The following is a 22,010-nucleotide window of genomic DNA, read 5'->3' as shown; positions in this document are numbered from 1 at the left end:
GAGGGTCATACTTACGAACATTAGAAACAGTTTAAATGTAAACGGTTTCTCAGTCTGAAAACGTGCATCAGCCAATTAAAATGTAGCTGGTCCCATCAGATAACATGGCACACGTTAGCCCTACGCTAACCTCACCAGATGACAGTGATCATTTCCTGGAACAAAATTCAGCGTCAGCCTAAAGATCTTAGAATTTTTTTTTTTTTTTTTAAATAGGTCAACCTGGCCACCCAAGTTAAACCTATAAATTCAAGGTTTACTTTTGTTCTGTAACAAAATGTTGCGTGACAATATTGCATTGATGTATCATTGACAAGGCTACTAGCTACTAGTACTAACAGACAAAATGTTCATGTTTTTGCCCATTGGTTTCACAGATATCCAGGATTATACAACATGTAAGTTTATATTTGTACAATGAGTTCAAAATAGCCCTTGGAACAAGGTTTTATTTTTATTTTTTTTATAAAATGTTCCACTGGTCCTCGAGTCAAATAACACGTGACAAAGTAGATGATAAAAATGCACATAAAACGTTGTACATGTAAGTGTAGCCTACACGTCTATGTAATATAGCCTATAGTAGCAACAATTATTTATGTAGCAGTGCAAGTAGCCTGTGTGTCAGTTTGCAAGAAGGACTCCAAGAAGCTCCTCATAAAATGTCTTTGTAATCTTATTTACATGGTTTTGCCTGCACTTATTTTCTCTTCACAACACACTACCACAATTAGTGTAGGCTTACTATGTAGGCCTACATTTGAAGGGTAGCCTACAGTGTGCCACCCCGCCAAGCCCTGTGAAGTGAGTGACTTAGGCCTAGTATAAAAAATAAAATGTCCTAACAGCCTATTCGAGGAAAGAAGCAGGCTTGCTCTTGCTAATTGCCTTATGTAAAACAGGCCTACAGCATAGGCCAAATTAACTGTCGGGGGAGGTTGAGAGAAAATGCGTTGGTTGGATCTCTTTGGCCGGTAATGATAACATAGTTGCACAGGACAGACAGATGAGCACAGAGGAAAAAGAAGACCCAAAAGGAATTATATGGCCCCACCGAGGGGCCATATAATGGTTGTTCATCAACACAGTTGTTTTGAATTATGCACAGTGACCGAATCTTAGCGCAGGAGGTGTTGAACTGTAGCATAGCCTACCTTTGTTAGTTTCATTCAAAGCACAAATTGATTGGAGAAAAAAAGTTTTAAAAAAAGCGACCATTCACCCAATCATCCTAAGGTGGTGTTTCTTAAAGTATCGTTATACTATGCCATTAGTCAGTTATGTAGAATACTATCATTATGTGATCTTGCAGACATTGATTCAGATTTGATCTAACTTTATTAAAACTGGCACCAGTCGACAGAGTAGCTATGTTTTATAGGAGTGGAGCCTGCGCGTCGCACAAGCACAGAGGCTTCAGGACCTTTAGTTGTATGAAAGAACGGAGTGGCTGCGGATCCGATAACTTACAGCTAGAACCATTAGTTGCTACATCCATTCAATTATTTATATATACACTCATTGATTCTTGAAGAATATAACTTAGAAATGCCTCCTGAGCTTAGTTCAACTGTCATACCACAGAACCCTAAATATAAGCTTGCTTAACTCAAATGTTTGTAAAAATTGTAAAGGTAAAGAAACACTATATAGCCTCAAAACATGGTTAAAAACTACAATTTTGATATGGTCAGTCCTTACATCCATAGCTCTGTCTATGAAAGAGTGGTTGCATTACTCCAGGCCCATCCCTCAGCAATTACCAAAACAGACGTGGGATGACCGCTTTGTTATTGTTTCAATTAAGTTAGCAGGTAAGACAACCACATATCACAATCATTGAAAGTAAACGTTGAGTTTAAGTGGTGATGTGGAATTTCCAGGTACAGTTCGGTGATGAAAAGTGGAGCAGTGAGGCTTAGAAGAGTTGGACATTGGGGCGGTTTCCCAGACACAGATTAAGCCTCACCCCGAGGGGGATTACTACAAAGCAGGATCAATGAGTTAACCAGCTAACGTTGATAAACAACCAGAAATAACTTGATTTTATGATTCATTAATAAAGCTAAACTTAATGTGTTTTTTGGGAAGGGGGAGTCAATTAGACCATTTAATCTAATCCTTCTTTCAGGATATTTAGGATATTTAGTTAGCTGGCTAACTCATTGATCCTGCTTTGTAGTATACTCTTCAGCTAGACTTAAAAGCACTTTCAATGGAAATTCTCCATTGAGCTTGCTTTTTAGCCCTGAGGGGGGGTAGATCACAATTGAAGCAAGCTCTACTCAGGGTTTTCTAAAGCTGGCCAGCTTCAGAGCTTCACATTCTGGAGCACTTTACTTCGTACAGTGCCTTCAGAAAGTATTAACACTACTTGACTTTTTCCACATTTTGTTACAGCCTAATTTTAAATGGATTGAATTTAGATTGTGTAGGTCGGTGACACACACACACACACACACACAATACCCCATCATGTGAAATTGAAATATGTTTTTAGAATTGTTTTACTAAATAATAAAAAATGAGTCAATAAGTATTCAACCCCTTTGTCATGGCAAGCCTAAATAAGTTTAGGAGTAAGTTGACTAACAAGTCACATGTACTCATTCTGTGTGCAATAAGAGTTGAACATGTTTTTTGAATGACTACCTAATCTCTATACCCCACACATATAGATAATTGTAAGGTCCCTCAGTCGAGCAGACATTTCTAAACACAGATTCAACCACACAGAACAGAGAGGTTGTCCCTTGCCTCGCAAAGAAGGGCACCCATTGGTAGATGGCTAAAATAAATATCCCTTGAATATCCATTTGAGCATGGTGAAGTTATTAATTACACTTTCGATGGCGTATCAATACACCCAGTCACTAAAGATACAAGCGTCCTTCCTAACTCAGATGCAGGAGAGGAAGCAAACCGCTTTCACCATGAGGTCAATGACTTTAAAAAAGTTAGAGTTTAATGGCTGTGATAGAACTGAGGATGGGTCAACAACATTGTAGTTACTCCACAATACTAACCTAATTGACAGAGTTAAAAAAAAAAATCTTTATTTTAACAGGGAAAACAGACAGACCTGGATCTCTTTTACGGCTGTGCCCTGTGTAAACATGTTGACATGTACAGTTTTAGGCATACAGACAAGAACATTTCAAACATACAAAACAAAGACACAATTCAACAGAAACAATCACAGACAACATCATATTGATCCTCCATAACATTTTTAAAATGGGCAAGGGACACCAGAGTGTCTAACTTAAGTTGGATCTGCAGTTTGTTCCATAAATAAGGCGCAAAGGAACTAAAGGCAGTCCTACCCAACTCTGTGGAGACCGCAGGAGTCTAATGTAATCCACATCTGATCTGGTTTTAAAATTAGTATATCGAGTGGAAATGAATGATATATATGGAGGTAGTTTTAAAAGAAGCGCTTTATAAATAAACAAGAGAGCATGTTGCTCTCGCCTCACAGATAGAGAGGCCCAACCCACATGTTGATATAGGATACAGTGATGAGTTTTGTAACTATTGTTGGGTTATATTTTCTTAAACTAGTTGTGGTGCATAGCTTATGAATACATTAATGTCAAACATAACAGGTTTGTGCTGTGCTGATTGTGGAGCCGCTCAAGGACAGGTGTATGTGAGGAACTGGTAGAGTGGAAAATAACTGTAGCATAATAAAAAAGACTGTCCTTGGGTTGGCTGACTTTTGGGTGAAAAATACGAAGATAAGCTGGAAGACAACTACGCCTGGCAACAGTGATGCGCGAAGGGGCTGGGACCAGCCTGTGCAAGTCTAAACCACGCCCAGCCTCTACTCTGACAGGCCCGCTCTGAGCGGGAACTATCTCTGTCAGAGTATTAAAAAATAACTTTGTGTGTGAACAGTTAGTTCTCTGTTTGCCCTGCGAGGTGTTACAGTGAACCCGTATATACGAAGATTGCATTTACCATTTATCGCTTGACTAATTATATTGAATAAAAAAGCTGAGAATATATTCAGTGACTTAGTGTTAAATCCTGTTCTGATACCAGATTCGATTGACACAACCTAACACTATCACCCGTGATAAACCTGAATGCACAATGGTAAATAGCATCCAGTGGTTTTAATGTGTTTGCCGATGCATGCATATAGATAATATCACCATAATCTAAAACGGACATAAAAGTAGCCTGCACAATTTGTTTTCTATTTACGGAGGACAGACAAGCCCTGTTTCTGTAAAGGAAGCCCATCTTGAATTTGAGCTTTTTTTCCCATTCAGTTACATGTTTTTTAAAAGAAAGCCTATCATCTAACCATACCCCTAAGTATTTATATGAGTGAAAAGAAAGAAGCCTGTACAGAATAATATTCCAAAACATGCATCCTGTTTGCAACAGGGCACTAAAGTTAAACTGCCAAAAATGTGGCAAAGAAAACAACTTTATGTTCTGAATACAAAGCATTATGTTCGGGGCAAATTCAACACAACATCACTGAGTACACCACTTCACATTTTGAAGCATGGTGGCGGCTGCATCATGTTATGGGTATGCTTGCCATAGGCAAGGACTATAGAGGGTTTTTTTTACATGAAAAATAAACGGAATACAGCCATAAGCACAGGCAAATTCTTAAAAAGGAAAACCTTGCTCGGTCTGCTTTCCAACAGACACTGGGAGACAAATTCACCTTTCAGAAGGACAATAACCTAAAACACAAGGCCAAATATAATAGCTTACCAAGACGACATTGAATGTTCTTGAGACCTAGTTACCATTTTGACTTAAAACTACTTGAAAATCTATGGCAAGACTTAAACATGACTGTCTAGCAATGATCAACAACCAACTTGACAAAGCTTGAATAATTTAAAAAAGAGTAGCGCGCAAATATTGTACAATCCAGGTGTGGAATGCTCTTAGAGGCTTACCCAGAAAGACTCACAGCTTTAACCGCTGCCAAAGGTGATTCTAACATTTATTGCTTCAGGAGGTTGAATACTTGTCTAATGAAGATCTTTTTTTGTTTTACAAAAATAAGTGTTAGAATTATTTTTTCCCCGAGTATTGTGTACGTCACTGACATTTTCTTCTCTCAATTAAATCCATTTTAATCCCACCTTGTAACACAACAAAATGTGGGAAAAGTCAAGGGGTGTGAATATTTTCTGAAGGCGACAGGAGGGCTAGCTTGGAACTTCTGAAAATTGATTTTAAATAACTGATTCTAGCACTGAAAGATTCCAATAAGCGGCCAATTATTTCAGGTCCGGTACCATCGTTTTTCCACGGGTGTGAAAGATTCAGCAGGCTACTGGCATTACACACCTGGCTCCAAGATTACTGTAGCTCTGTTGGAAATCACTTTTATAGATAACTTCGACACCTTCTGGAAACAGAAGATGCTCCATCTTGGCTCCTGGACTCTGTCCATTCATTTCAAGGCTGCGCTGAGACAATGAATTATCAATGACCCAAGACCAGCTCAGTTAATCCCTACCATTGTGTCGCTGAGTTGTCATAATGCTGCAGCAAATGTACAATATCCCAGGGACATTGGCAGACACAATGCATGTCACTTAATTTATGTCCCTCTAACTGCCCCGAATGCCTCTTGACCATACAACTATTGTATGCAGTAATCATGTGCCTATGAACCAGAGTTATACTGTTTGCACTGAGGCAGTGTGCCCTAGTAGGAAGTCCACTGTGTGCAGCTCACTGTGCTCATCAGCTCAAACATAAATAACATGAGCATGTCTACTACTGATAAGCTTCCCAGTAAAGCAATAAAAACAAATCAAGGATCCCAGAAAAGTGCTAAAAATAGCCCAAATGAACATATGTAGCCTAAGAAACAAGGTTCATGAAATCAAAAACTTGCTAGTAACATATGACATTCAATTTCTAACTATCTCTGAAACTCACATTGATAATACCTTTGATACAGGGGTAGGAATACATGCTTATAACATCTACAGAAAAGTAGAAATGGCAACAGGGGCAGTGTTGCAGTCCATATTCAGGACCACATTCCTGTAAAGCTTAGAGGGGATCTCATGTTAAATACTGTTAAGTAATATGGATACAGGTTCATCTGCCTCACTTAAAGCCCAATCTTGTCAGAAGCTGCTATAGATCACCAAGTGCTAACAGTCAGTATCTGGATAATGTATGTGAAATGCATGTGATATCAGAGGCATATTTTCAGGGTGATATCAATATTGACTGGCTTTCATCAAGCTGCCCACTCAAGAAAAAGCTTCAAACTGTAACCACTGCCTACAACCTGGTTATCAGTCAACCAACCAGGATAGTTATAAACAGCACAGAAATGAAATCATTAACATGTATTGATCACATCTTTCCTAATGCTGAAGAAATTTGCTTTAAAGCAGTATCCAAATCCATCGGATGTAGTGATCACAATATAGTAGCCATATCTAGGAAAACAAAAGTTCTAAAGGCTGGCCTAATATAGTGTATAAGAGGTCATACAATACGTTTTGAAGTGATTCCTATGTTGATGATGTAATTCATATTTTCTGGTCTGGGGTCAGTAATGAGGAGCAACCAGACGCTGCACTTGACACATTTACGAAATTGCTTATTCCAGTTACTAATAAGCATGCACCCATAAAGAAAATGACTTACAGGCAACATCCGCACCGAGCTAAAGGCTAGGGCTGCCGCTTTCAAGGAGCGGGACAGTAATCCGGACACTTATAAGAAATCCTGCTATGCTCTCAGACGAGCAATCAAACAGGCAAAGCATCAATACAGGACTATGATTGAATCCTACAACACCTGCTCTGATGCTTATCAGATATGGCAGGGCTTGAAAAATATTACGGACTACAAAGGGAAACCCAGCCGCGAGCTGCCCAGTGACGTGAACCTACCAGACGAACAAAATGCTTTTTATGCTCGCTTCGAGGCAAGCAACACCGAAGCATGTATGAGAGCACCAGCTGTTCCAGACGACTGTGATAACCCTGATGTGAGCAAGACCTTTAAACAGGTCAACATTCACAAAGCCGCAGGGCCAGATGGATTACCAACTGGCAAGTGTCTTCAGACATTTTCAAACTCTCCCTGACCGAGTATGTAATACCTACATTACAAAACAGTCCACCATAGTCCCTGTGCCGAAGAAAGCGAAGGTAATCTGCCAAACTGCTTACCGCCCCATAGCACTCACATCAGTAGCCATGAAGTGCTTTGAAAAGTTGGTCTTGGCTCAACACCATCATGCCGGAAACCCTAGACCCACTCCAATTCGCATACCGCCCCAACAGATCCACAGATGACACATTCTCAAATCGCACTCCACACAGCCCTTTCCCACATGGACAAAAGGAACCCATTTTTTCTTCGAAATATATATATTTTATTTTTATTAACCTCAACATACTCTTCTGCAATCTGCCTCACCCAATGTGGTATGGATCTGCTATTTTCTTTACTTTGTACAGGAACCCCCAACAGAAGCTAGCCAGCTAACTAGCTTCTAGCTAGTAGTCAGCTAGCCACTGCTAGCGGTCATCAGCTACCTTTAGCCCGGACAACTCTTGCCAGTCTGCACAGCGCGATTCAAACCAGAGCAAATCTGACTTATTTTTCTCCATATCTCCGGATTCCTACCGCAAGCTCTGAACCTTTTCACCTGGATCATCGCAGCTAGCTAACTGCTATCCGAGTGGCCACTCCTGGCTAACGTCTCTATCCCGAAGCAAGAACCAACTAGCCTGGAGCTAGCCTTTGCTAAGCCCATCTCCCGGCTAGCCGAAGAGGTCCATCAGCTACTCCTTGGGCTACAATACATATTTTGCCAATTGGCCTGGTCCCCCGCCGACCCATCACGACTGGACTACCGACGTAATTCGACCGAGGGGGTTTTTCAACTGGCTCCTCTGTCGCGACGTCCCCCGAATGCCCATCTGCTAGCCGTGGCCTGCTAGCTGTCTAGAGCATATCGGACTGTTAGCTTAAGAGGCCCATCAGACAAATTCTTTGGGCACTATACCTATTTTGCCAACTGGCCTGGACCCTTTCACCACACGGAGCCCTGCTGATCCACGACGACTGGTCTGCCGATGTTACAACATGAGGGGGCTACTACGGACTTCTTCCGACACGACGTCCCTCTAAGGCCCTTCTGCTAGCTTGCTTGCCCCGGCCCACTAGCTGCCTGAATTGCCGTGTCTCTGGCCCGCCTGAGCCACTCACTGGACCCCTATGATCACTCGGCTATGCATGCCTCTCCCTAATGTCAATATGCCTTGTCCATTGCTGTTTTGGTTAGTAATTATTGCCGTATTCTACTGTAGAGCCTCTAGCCCTGCTCAATACGCCTTAGATAACCCTTTAGTTCCACCTCCCACACATGCGGTGACCTCACCTGGTTTAAATTATGTTTCTAGAGACAATATCTCTCATCGTCACTCAATGCATAGGTTTACCTCAACTGTATTCACATCTTACCATACCTTTGTCTGTACATTATGCCTTGAATCTATTCTACCGTGCCCAGAAACCGGCTCCTTTTACTCTCTGTTAGAATCATCCTCCCTAAGTTTGTTTTACTCACTGCCTTAGCACTCTGCCAACCCGGATGTCCTAGCCGTGTCTGAATCCTGGCTTAGGAAGACCACCAAAAACCCTGAAATTTCCATCCCTAACTATAACATTTTCCGACAAGATAGAACTGCCAAAGGGGGCGGAGTTGCAATCTACTGCAGAGATAGTCTGCAGAGTTCTGTCTTACTATCCAGGTCTGTGCCCAAACAATTTGAGCTTCTACTTTTAAAAATCCACCTTTCCAGAAACAAGTCTCTCACCGTTGCCGCTTGCTATAGACCCCCTTCTGCCCCCAGCTGTGCCCTGGACACCATATGTGAATTGATTGCCCCCCATCTACATTCAGAGCTTGTGCTGTTAGGTGACCTAAACTGGGACATGCTTAACACCCCGGCCATCCTACAATCTAAGCTAGATGCCCTCAATCTCACACAAATTATCAATGAACCTACCAGGTACAACCCCAAATCCGGAAACGGGGGCATCCTCATAGATATCATCCTAACCAACCTGCCCTCCAAATACACCTCAGGCCTTTCTAATCGACCTGGCCCGGGTATCCTGGAAGGATATTGACCTCATTCCGTCAGTAGAGGATGCCTGGTTATTCTTTAAAAGTGCTTTCCTCACCATTTTAAATAAGCACGCCCCGTTCAAAAAAAATGTAGAACCAGGAACAGATATAGCCCATGGTTCACTCCAGACCTGACTGCCCTTCACCAGCACAAAAACATCCTGTGGCGTACTGCATTAGCATTGAATAGCCCCCGCAATATGCAACTTTTCAGGGAAGTTAGGAACCAATATACACAGGCAGTTAGGAAAGCAAAGGCTAGCTTTTTCAAACAGACATTTGCACCCTGTAGTACAAACTCAAAAAAGTTCTGGGACACTGTATAATCGCGGCCAAAAGTTTTGAGAATGACACAAATATTAATTTTCACAAAGTCTGCTGCCTCAGTTCATGTGTGGGGTTGCTTCTCAGCCAAGGGAGTGGGCTCACTCACAATTTTGCCTAAGAACACAGCCATCAATAAAGAATGGTACCAACACATCCTCCGAGAGCTACTTCTCCCAACCATCCAGGAACAGTTTGGTGACGAACAATGCCTTTTCCAGCATGATGGAGCACCTTGCCATAAGGCAAAAGTGATAACTAAGTGGCTCGGGGAACAAAACATCGATATTTTGGGTCCATAACCAGGAAACTCCCCAGACCTTAATCCCATTGAGAACTTGTGGTCAATCCTTCTCAAGAGGCGGGTTGACAAACAAAACCCCACAAATTCTGACAAACTCCAAGCATTGGTTGTGCAAGAATGGGCTGCCATCAGTCAGGATGTGGCCCAGAAGTTAATTGACAGCATGCCAGGGCGGATTGCAGAGGTCTTGAAAAGAAGGGTCAACACTGCAAATATTGACTCTTTGCATCAACTTCATGACTAATTGTCAATAAAAGCCTTCAACACTTATGAAATGCTTGTAATTATACTTCAGTATTCCATAGTAACATCTGACAAAAATATCTAAAGACACTGAAGCAGCAAACTTTGTGGAAATTAAGATGTGTCATTCCCAAAACTTTTGGCCATGACTGTGGAGTCCATGGAGAATAAGAGCACCTCCTCCCAGCTGCCCACTGCACTGAGGCTAGGAAACACTGTCACCACCGATAAATCTGCGATAATTGAGAACTTCAATAAGCATTTTTCTACGGCTTTCCACCTGGCTACCCTTACACCGGTCAACAGCCCTGCGCCCCCCACAGCAACTTTCCCAAGCAACTTTCCCTCCCCCATTTCTCCTGCACCCAAATCCAGATAGCTGATGTTCTGAAAGAACTGCAAAATCTGGACCCCTACAAATCAGCCGGGCTAGACAATCTGGACCCTCTCTTTCTAAAATTACCAGCAGAAATTGTTGCAACCCCTATTACTAGCCTGTTCAACCTCTATCGTATCGTCTGAGATCCCCAAAGATTGGAAAGCTGCCGAGGTCATCCCCCTCTTCAAAAGGGGGAAACACTCTAGACCCAAACTGCTACAGGGCTATATCTATCCTACTCTGCCTTTCTAAGGTCTTCGAAAGCCAAGTTAACAAACAGATCACCGACCATTTCGAATCCCACCGCACCTTCTCCGCTATGCAAACTGGTTTCCGAGCTGGTCATGGGTGCACCTCAACCACGCTCAAGGTCCTAAATGATATCATAACCGCCATCGATAAGAGACAATACTGTGCAGCTGTATTCGTCGACCTGGCCAAGGGTTTCGACTCTGTCAATCACCACATTCTTATCGGCAGACTAAACAGCCTTGGTTTCTCAAATGACTGCCTCGCCTGGTTCACCAACTACTTCTCAGATAGAGTTCAGTGTGTCAAATCGGAGGGCCTGTTGTCCGGACCTCTGGCAGTCTCTATGAGGGTGCCACAAGGTTCAATCCTCAGGCCGACTCTTTTCTCTGTATACATCAATGATGTCACTCTTGCTGCTGGTGATTCTCTGATCCACCTCTACGCAGATGATACCATTCTGTATACTTCTGGCCCTTCTTTGTACACTTAACTAACCTCCAGACGAGCTTCAATGCCATAGAACTCTCCTTCCGTGGCCTCCAACTGCTCTTAAATGCAAGTAAAACTAAATGCATGCAATTCAACCGATCGCTGCCCACACCTGCCTGCCCATCCAGCATCACAACTCTGGATGGATCTGACCTAGAATATGTGGACAACTACAAATACCTAGGTGTCTGGTTAGACTGTAAACTCTCCTTCCAGACTCACATTAAGCATCTCCAATCCAAAATTAAATCTAGAATCGGCTTCCTATTTCGCAACAAAGCATCCTTCACTCATGCTGCCAAACATACCCTCGTAAAACTGACTATCCTACCGATCCTTGACTTTGGCGATGTCATTTACAAAATAGCCCCCAACAGTCTACTCAGCAAATTGGATGCAGTCTATCACAGTGCCATCCGTTTTGTCACGAAAGCCCCATATACTACCCACCACTGCAACCTGTATGCTCTCGTTGGCTGGCATTCGCTTCATATTCGTCACCAAACCCACTGGCTCCATGTCATCTATAAGTCTTTGCTAGGTAAAGCCCTGCCTTATCTCAGCTCACTGGTCACCATAGCAGCACGCGGTCCAGCAGGTATATTTCACTGGTCCTTCCCAAAGCCAATTCCTCCTTCGGCCGCCTTTCCTTCCAGTTCTCTGCTGCCTTTGACTGGAACGAACTGCAAAAATCACTGAAGCCGGATACTCATATCTCCCTCACTAGCTTTAAGCACCAGCTGTCAGATCAGCTCACAGATCACTGCACCTGTACATAGCCCACCCAACTACCTTATCCCCATGCTGTTATTTATTTTGCTCCTTTGCACCCCAGTATCTCTACTTGCACACTCATCTTCTGCACATCATTCACTCCAGTGTTTAATTGCTATAGTCATTATTTTGCCACTATGGCCTATTTATTGCCTTACCTCCCTTAGCCTACCTCATTTGCACACATTGTAAATAGACTTTTTCTATTGTATTATTGACTGTATGGTTGTTTATTCCATGTGTAACTCTGTGTTGTTTGTGTTGCACTGCTATGCTTTATCTTGCCCAGGTCGCAGTTGTAAATGAGAACTTGTTCTCAACTAGCCTACCTGGTTAAATAAAGGTGAAAAAAATAAAAATGCTGTTCATTGACTATAGCTCAGCGTTCATCACCGTAGTGCCCACAACGCTCATCACTAAGCTAAGGACCCCGGGACTAAACACCTCCCTCTGCAACTGGATCCTGGACTTCCTGACGGGCCGCCCCAGGTGGTAAAGGAAGGCAACAACACGTCTGCCACGCTGATCCTCAACACTGGGGACCCTCAGGGGTGCGTGCTTAGTCCCCTCCTGTACTCCCTTTCCACCCACAATTGCGTGGCCAAGCACGACTCCAACACCAGCGGTATGCCAGATCACCGACAAAGATGAGACGGCCATTGAGGAGGTCAGAGATCTGGCAGTGTGGTGCCAGGACAAAAACCTCTCCCTCAATGTGAGCAAAACAAAAGGAGCTGATCGTGGACTACAGGAAAGGAGGGCCGAACATGCCCCCATTAACATTGACGGGGCTGAAGTGGAATGGGTCGAGAGGTTCAAGTTCCTTGGTGTCCACATCACCAACGAACTATCACGGTCCAAACACACCAAGACAGTTATGAAGAGGGCACGACAACACCTTTTCCACCTCAAGAGACTGAAAAGATTTGGCATGGGTCCCCAGATCCTCAAAAAGTTCTACAGCTGCACCACCGGTTGCATCACCGCTTGGTATTGCAAGTGCTCGGCAAGTAGTACGTACGGCCTAGTAGTAGTACGTACGGCCCAGTACGTACGTCCCAGTACATCACTGGGGCCAAGCTTCCTGCCATCCAGAACCTCTATACCAGGCGGCGTCAGAGGAAGGCCCCCCCAAAAAATTGTCAAAGACTCCAGTCACTCAAGCCATAGACTGTTCTCTCTGCTACCGCCCGGCAAGCGGTACCGGAGTGCTAAGTCTAGGACCAAAAGGCTCCTTAACAGCTTCTACCCCCAAGCCGTAAGACTGCTGAACAATTCATCAAAATGGCCACCCGGACAATTTACATTGACCCTCCTTTGTTTTTAACACTGCTGCTACTCGCTGTTTGTCATCTATGCAGTCACTTTACAAATGACCTCGACTAATCTGTACCCCCACACATTAACTCGATACCCTCTGTGTATAGCATCGTTATTGTTGCCATTTTCTTGTGTTACCTTTTGATTGTATTCACTTAACCTTTTTTTTTTTTTTACTTTAGTTTATTTTGTAAATATTTTCTTAACTATTTCTTCAACTGCATTGTTGGTTAAGGGCTTGTAAGTAAGCATTTCACGGTAAGGTTGTATTTGGCGCATGTGACAAATGAAATTGGATGGCAAGGAATAAGTTAGTCCTAAATATTTCAAAAACTAAAAGCACTGTATTTGGGACAAGTCATTCACTAAACCATAAACCTCAACTAAATCTTGTAATTAATAATGTGGAAATTGAGCAAGTTGAGGTGACTAAACTGCTTGGAGTAACCCTGAATTGTAAAACTGTCATGGTCAAAACATGTTGATACAACAGTAGCTAAGGTGGGGAGAAGTCTGTCTATAATATAAAAGTTCTGCCTTCTTAACAACACTATCAACAAGGCAGGTCCTACAGGCCCTAGTTTTGCCGCACATGGACTACTGTTCAGTCGTGTGTTCAGGTACCACAAAGACGGATTTAGGAAAATTGCAATTGGCTCAGAACAGGGCAGCACGGCTGGCACTTAAATGTACATGAGAGCTAACATTAATAATATGCATGTCAATCTCTCATGGCTCAAAGTGGAGGAGAGATTGACTTCATCACTACTTGTTTTTGTAAGAAGTGTTGACAAGCTCAATGTACCGAGATGTTTGTTTAAACTACTAGCACACAGCTTGGACACCCATGCATACCCAACAAGACATGCCACCAGAGGTCTCTTCACAACCCCCAATTCCAGAACAGACTATAGGAAGCGCACAGTACTACATGGAATTGTATTCCACATCAGGTAGCTGATGTAAGCAGTAGAAACAGATTTAAAAAACATTAAAAAATACATCTAGTGGAACAGCGGGGACTGTGAAGAGAGACACAGGTACAGACACACGCACATTGTAATATTGTTGTATGGTGGTATTATACATTGTAGATATGTAGTGCTGTAATAAACATTATATGATGTACTGTTTATCTTCTGTTTTATGTGTGATGTAAGTGTCATAATGTGTTTGGATCCCAGGAATAGTAACTGCTGCCTTGGGGATCCCAAATAAATACACAACCGTGTGCTTATTCCATATGAATTATACTGTATTTTAAAGAAGGATTAGGGAGGGGTCCTATACACAGATAGAGAATGCAACATAATTGGAAAATTAAAAAAAACTCACAGGGCTGAGCTTGTTTTATGCAGATGTGCATAGTGTAGTCCTAATTAAAACATGTACTCAGTCTGTCAGCTATTGTGTTTATTGATTAATTCCAGTTAATCATTTTGTATTTAAAAAGTGTAGGTAGCCTATATAAATATATAAACCAAATGTCATCCCATTCACACAAACAAATGGCCTATAAATACACAACGTTAATGCTTCGTTTTAACCTGCCCAGAGGGACAGGGCGCATAGTAGTCTAGACTATGCAGATGCTGTTGTTAGTAGCCTACAGTTGATCAGACAGAATCATTTTCTTGTTTCCATGCAACACAGCATGCCAGATTCCTGATGTTTAGGTGTATAGGCTGCTACCAGGGCTCTAAATTAAACATCTTCATTGGTAACACTGGTTCTCCCAACATGAAAAAGTTGGGAGCACCAGAAAATGTGTTTTTTTAAAAGAGCGACTGCCCCTAAAAAAAAAAACTAAACTCTTTGAAAACGGCCTATGGCTTCGATATGAGTCAAACATTTAATCTGGTGTCAAAATTTACTACAACAAAGTGTAAATAGGATAATTTTGGTCAAAAAGTCTCGTCCAAAACAGAGTTTAGAACCGCAGTGCGTCACAACGAGTAAATTAAGGTTGGGTTTGGATTACAATTATGTCAACAAATCATGCTCCCTTATGCTAAGCTCTACGTGCAAATCGCCCCCAAAGCCCACTTTGCTTCCCTTCATTGAATGGGACACCGTGGTTTCAACGCCCCCAACGCATTCAAAGGATCAAGGCCATGAAACTGAAAAGACCTTTACAGATTGACCATGCAATGTATACTTCCAGCAGGATGCACAGCCAACAACTATGGTGTGCATGCCCTGCCGAAGGACCCGATCATGCGGAATAGGTGGGTCCCCAATGGTGGTGAGTACACCAGTAAATAGACCATAGACTGGTTATGCATATTTTTATAATCATTATCTTGATCGCTAGCATAGCCGACTTTAGCTAGCTAGCTACCAACTAGTTAGCTAGCTAGCATACCTCAATACAACTTTATTTCTCAAGCTATGTTTATAGTTGAGGGATGATGACAATCGTTGACCCTGATTTTCTGTTAGATAAAGTGCAGTTGGGTGCTAGGCTGATCCCCTGGTCATGAACGGATGCCAGGACCTACCAGAAAGGCGCAAAGGTGGGTATAATAACATGTCTAGCAATGGTTTAATAACCTCGAAAAATCATTCCATTCACTGTTCACTTGCCATTTTCACAGCTTGTCAGGCAAGATCTCAGAATAAAAGTGTTATGCGACAAAGTACCCTTGTGACTCCTCCACTATTGTTGCCAGTCTCCCTGGACTCTTATGAAAAGGACACGCCATCATGAGGCCTCTGATAGCGACCCGAGTTACTGCCCTGATGACACAGACGGCGTCACCAAGAACGACAGGTAATGTGTGTCATGTATAAAGTTGTATTCAAAAATACCTGGCTGACAAACTAGTAGGCTAATTCCCTAGCCAAGCAGATACATCTAGTAGAGTCATTTTTGTTGTGAAGTGCATTAGCAAAAAGCGTTGTCCTTTCTTTAGAACAAAACGCAATTTACCACTTGTGTATTATAACAACCCATCACCACCTCCTCATATAATCATTGCATGCTGCAGTCGTTCTAGAAATATCCAGTTTGTAGCCGAACACGCAGCATACAGAAGACCAGCAAGTGGGCACTCATCAGCACCCTCAGTAGTCAATATTGCGCTGGTAATATGAGTCAGATCTTTTGACCTAGCTGGGCTAGAAGCAAATCGGTTTTTGCTGATAGTCATGGTGCGGCCATGACTATTGTATCTGCACACGCTTGTTTCTCTAGGGCACTTAGAAACAACAGTACTAAGCGAAGCCTTATAACAATAAATATCTGGGAGATTTTTTTCGCTAGTCGCACAGTGGTCTCAAATTAAAACTTGTGGTCGCACAGCAAAATATTTGATCACACTTTATAGACACTCGCAAGACAGTTACGTAAGAGTTTTTACTTGTGTTTGTTGGGAGTGATGCGTTATCACGCTTGCTAAATAAATACCGAAGGAAAGTATAGAACGCGCCTTGAGCATCGTGCCTGGTCGGCGCAACTTGCGATTTCCGTGAATCTGATTGGTCAAAACACGCAAAGAGCCTGCAGCAGCACTCCGATGTGAAGGACAGAGAAATTGTGCACGAGTTGCATTGATATTTTAAACAAAATCAAGTGATGTGGTGCTGCCACATCTGATTGTAAAGTTCTGTGGCAAATGCCGCCTCGCAACTTGTTTTCGGGTGGCCCTGGATAGGAGTGGAACAAAAAGGTACTTGTGCATTGATAAGCACACCAAAGACGGCATTAACGATAAGTAGTAAAATAAAGACGGCACTTCAACAAGCCTATTTCACACCATAGCCTGCTGAATTTGCAAGATCCATCTTATTTCATTTTGATTTCAGCACAAAGGAAAATGTTGCACTGACTCGCCAATGGATTGATGTGTCAGCATTGTCTCAATGAAGAGTTTGGCATTCGACTACAAAAAGAGTAAAAGACGAAAAAAAAAAAAAGAACAAAAAAAGGAAGAACGGGATGCACAGAAATAGCGAACATAGAACAGGTCTACCGCTTCTTAGACTTGCTTTCAATGAGAATGGCAGATCTATAACACACATTACTATGTGAATTTGGTCAGGTCACCCAAAAAGCTACATATTGCAGCTTTAAGTCTTACACAAGTTTAACTGTGCGTGAAGTTTCAAATGGATTCCGTCATTTCTAAATGTGTAATGTGATAAAAAAAATAAAATAATGTATTTTAACTAACAAAAAAAACATTGACTTAAATCAGTCGTCCTCAAATATAGGGGATGATGACGCAATCTTTCTGAGAGTTAGCCTGCACGGGAGTAGGTTCGTTCTGAAGGATTTGTTTCCATAGAAATGTATCTGGTACCAGCTATCCCGAGTCAAACTCAGAATTTACCAAAGTTACCAAGCTAACTCCTCAAACCACGCATGTAGTATAGGGCTCTGGACTAGGCTCGATCTGTGTCCAGGAAACCACCCTATTTGTATTTATTATGGATCCCCATTAGCTGCTGCCAAAGCAGCAGCTACTCTTCCTGGGGTCCAGCAAAATTCAGGCAGTTTATACAATTTTAAAAACATTACATTCACAGATTGCACAACGCACTGTGTGCCGTCAGGCCCCTACTCCACCACTACCACATATCTACAGTACTAAATCCATATGTATGTATAGTGTGTATGTTATCGTGTGTGTGTGCCAATGTTTGTGTTGCTTCACAGTCCCCGCTGTTCCATAAGGTGTTTTTTAAATCTAATTTTCCTGCTTCAGTTACTTGAATTGGAAGAGAGTTCCATGTAGTCATGGTTCTATGTAGTACTCTTTGCCTCCCACAGGACTTGGGGACTGTGAAGAGACCTCTTGTGGCATGTCTTGTTGGGTATGCATGGGTGTCTGAGCTGTGTGCCAGTAGTTTAGACAGACAGCTCAGTGCATTCAACATGTCAATACCTCTCATAAATAAAAGTAGTGATGAAGTCAATCTCTCCTCCACTTTGAGCCAGGAGAGATTGACATGCATATTATTAATATTAGCTCTCTGTGTACATCCAAGGGCCAGCCGTACTGCCCTGTTCTGAGCTAATAGCAATTTTCCTGTCCTTTTTTGTGGCACCTGACCACATGACTGAACAGTAGTCAAGGTCTGACAAAACAAGGCACGTCCTACAGGCCCAAGTTGATAGTGTTGTTAAGAAGGCAGAGCATCGGTTTATTATAGACAGACTTCTCCCCATCTTAGCTACTACTGCATCAATATGTTTTGACCATGACAGTTTACATTCCAGGGTTACTCCAAGCAGTTAAATCACCTCAACTTGCTCAATTTCCACATTATTTATTACAAGATTTAGTTGAGGTTTATGGTTTAGTGAGTGTTTAGGTTTGTGAATACGTACGTTTCCAGGCAGGAACTTGATGGCCATGCGCAGGATGAGGCCAGCCCAGAAGATGTGCAGACACTGCAGCACAAACAACAGCCCATTGAAGAAGTAGAACCCAAAGAAAGGGGGATAGATGGTCAATGGGTACACCCACGTAGTATGTATGATCCTGGTGGGAAAAAACAGACAGATCCAGTCAATACAGATCTACATTAGCAGTCGAACGCATTTTGGCAACGACTTATGTAAATCCCTAGAATGCATTGCCTCCTGTACAATTGATAATTGAAAAATGCCAGAAAAAAATACTTTACACTAAGTTATGGGAGCTTTAGACATATGGAGGCAGTTTCCCAGACACAGATTCAGCCTACTACTGGACTAAAAAGCAAGCTCAATGGAAAAGCTCAGTTGAAAATACTTTTTAGTCCAGGATTAGGCTTAATGTGTCCGGGAAACCCTCCCCTAGGATGCAGAGAAGTGTCATGCAATATCCGAGCGTCTTACCAGAAAGGGAGTATGACAAGGCGTGTAAGGATGAACACGGCTGCAAACAGAATGAAGATGTAGTTGCAGGTCTTTCTCCATTCTGCATAGTTGAACATCTTTGCTGACTAAAAGGAACAACAGAAAGGGAGAAAAAAAATGTGCTATTCAGTTGCCATTTCCTATATTCTCCTCTGGATGGCAGGCTCAACACTATGACCAGTTCTGCGAGAGTAGAAATGATTTAAGCACCATTTATGACTATAATACAATTGTAATGGCCTTGACTGTCCACATAATAATAACATTCCTCTATACTTATTATGGAATGACTATCGTTTCTTTAGGATTGTAATGGTGACATTGTATTGTAGGAGTAATAAGATTGGGTATGGGGGGGGGGGGTTGTACCTCCAGTAGGTAGTCTGAGGCATCGTGCACCAGCATGATCAAAGTCCCGGCACGGATGTAGTTGACCAACCATGAAAAACTGATCAGCAGAATAGTGGCTACATGGTGAACAATCTGCTCCTTAAAATCCTGGAAGAGAGAAAGGGGGAGTTTGTCAGTTATGCAAATGTTGTGTTTACTTTGTGCACTGAACATCAGCTTCAGTCATAACGGAGGAGGGGGTAGTTGTTCACTTTAAAATCTTGCCGAAATGTGTTCTAGTTCTGATGGATTTGGCATCAGGGTCATCACATTCCTCACTCGCAACTTGATTATCAAGTGTATTTTGGATGCGTTGTTCTGAACTACAGTTATTTTAAAATTAGAGCTTATACACTGCTGAATATCAGCAAAATGTTCATAGCTTCAAATATCTGTAGGGACACCTCTAAGCTACTGTTGGACGCCTTGTTCCACCACTTATTGATTAATGACGGTGTAACAGTGTGTGCATACCGATTCATCCAGTACTCACAAATGAGTGACAGTAGGCAGGTTCATTGACCCAGGTTTATTCGATTAAAACTGTCGCAAAAAAAAAAAAAAAAAACGTTGCGACATGTACAATGGAAACGCCATATATAGGAGAAATGTTCTAAAGATAGACAAAATGTTTCTGTTCAACGGGTGGATTCTTTGTGACAAATGATGGAATCTGTGTTTTTCAAATAAATTATGATTGCCGAATAACTTAAGGTAGGCCTACGCAGGGCAAGTTACATCACATAACTATAAAGCTCCACTCCACATTTAATTCTAAATGCCTATTGTTATCAACAACAACAAAAATTCCAACTACAAAACTACAGTCAGGATTGTCTTGACTTTCATGAATGCCTGTATTGCTTCGCCTTGTTTTTCTAGTTGGTTGGAAGCAAGTTTCACCAGCCAATTATTTCAGCTCTAAAAGGAGTGCAAGTTTCACCATGGCACGGACCGTGTTGGCACATGAGAATTATTTGAATATGGCAAATTGCATTCTAGCAATGCTGGCTTTTGCAGGCTACCTGAGACATGAAACGGATAGGTGGGAAGGCATACAGCCTGTCGCCAATTTATTAATGTGCAATTTGCCTAAATTGATCATGGAAACACTTCAACCACTTCATTTTTATTCAACACATTTTTTGGGGGGTGTGACGACATTACATCCAGCTGTTTTTATTGACAAAAGAGACGGTTCAATGGAAACGCACCGTAGCAGGCAATTGTAGAATGTATTTTCTATGAAACCTTTTTAAAATGTCGACAACTTAATGGAAACATAGCTAATGCGTGCATGTATCCATGTGTACTTCCCTACTTACAACTGAACTAAAGTGTCACCCTAGCCATAAGCTTGAGGCGAGCAAAAAACTAACAAGCCCAATTTGGAGTTCCACAGCAATTACAGCTAACGTAACGACACAAAAGTTCTGCCAACCAAGTCTCTGAAACCATTGTTTTGGATCAGCCCTATTCATTCCTTGTATCTGTCAAATCAACCGACAAATTTCAGTCTTGTCTGCTGACTGTGTGAAGAGTTGCCACTTTCCATTGGGGCTCACCAGCTGTAAAATAAATACGGCTGGAGAACATGGTCAATCAGTCTCCACTGTGATACCTTTCCACAATGTGCCGGTCACACATTAACCCTGTGGCGGATGAATCAGAATTAGTTGGGTAACATAGATAATTAAGATGTCTTATCTGCATAATATGCTTATGTGATATACTTGTTAATAGAATGTATCCCTTTGGACTCTGGTGTTGGCAGTTGCACTTCTTCCCTCAGCTGGGGCTCAGTCACTTGGGGCCCAGAGAGGGGAGAGGTCAGGCTCATCTTTTATATGTCTCTGGTGCTATGCAGAATATCAGAAAGGGAAGAGGACAGGATGGAACATTGTCTTCATATGTGAATGTGTCTTTACCTATTCTTAAACCATGTGAAGGGATGGCGTGATTAATGGGGAACCAATTACTTGTCTCCACAATGTCTGTGCGCAAGTCACTCCCTCCTTTGGCATTGGGGGGGGAGGTGTATGGCAGTGTATGAAACCATTGTATCTCCTCTCTGATGTTGCACTTATCCTGGGATAGTGTATGACCTAGAGGCTCACTCCCCTCAGTGAGCTTGTCCAGGAGAGGGGTCAAGAAAGGGTTTTACTTGAGATGGGAGTATCTAGAGTTGACAATTGATATATGCCAGCTGTTTCTGTTCTATACTGTACCAGGAAGAGACGGTTCCAGTTTGGAGTAGGAGGGCCAGACACTGGTCTATACAATGAAAACTGTTGACACAGCAGATGCTGTCTGCTATGTATTATAGGCATCTTTCATACAAATCTTAACCTTGTGACCATGCTATGTATCTGTTGTTCGTCATATAGGTTGAGAGGGGTGTAACTTGGCTATAAAAAGATCTTTGTACTTTTGTGTTGTCACTTTCAATGGTTCATTAGAAATGGTGCATCATTGAAAGTCAATGCTATTGCAAAGCACTTATTATTAAAGATGTAGTTTAAGTATAACTCTG

General features: G+C 42.2%; 1 protein-coding gene across 2 annotated transcripts in view; it reads right to left on the bottom strand.

The window, feature by feature from the left end:
- The window catches only part of cers2a (ceramide synthase 2a), a 45,307-nt gene that overhangs the window by 3,674 nt on the left and 19,623 nt on the right, over positions 1–22,010 (bottom strand). For both annotated transcript variants that reach the window (XM_014142064.3, XM_014142063.3), the window contains exons 8-10: positions 19,457–19,585; positions 19,067–19,173; positions 18,575–18,728 (exon numbers count right to left, since the gene is read on the bottom strand). In XM_014142064.3, coding sequence (XP_013997539.1) covers positions 18,575–18,728; positions 19,067–19,173; positions 19,457–19,585 — 390 coding nt within the window. The remainder of the gene's footprint in view (positions 1–18,574; positions 18,729–19,066; positions 19,174–19,456; positions 19,586–22,010) is intronic.

This window comes from Salmo salar, chromosome 14 (genome assembly GCF_965601325.2).
Source record: "Salmo salar chromosome 14, fSalSal1, whole genome shotgun sequence".
NCBI classification, from domain to species: domain Eukaryota; kingdom Metazoa; phylum Chordata; class Actinopteri; order Salmoniformes; family Salmonidae; genus Salmo; species Salmo salar.
Note: the sequence above shows the minus strand (reverse complement) of the source record. Positions and strands in the feature narration are given on the sequence as shown.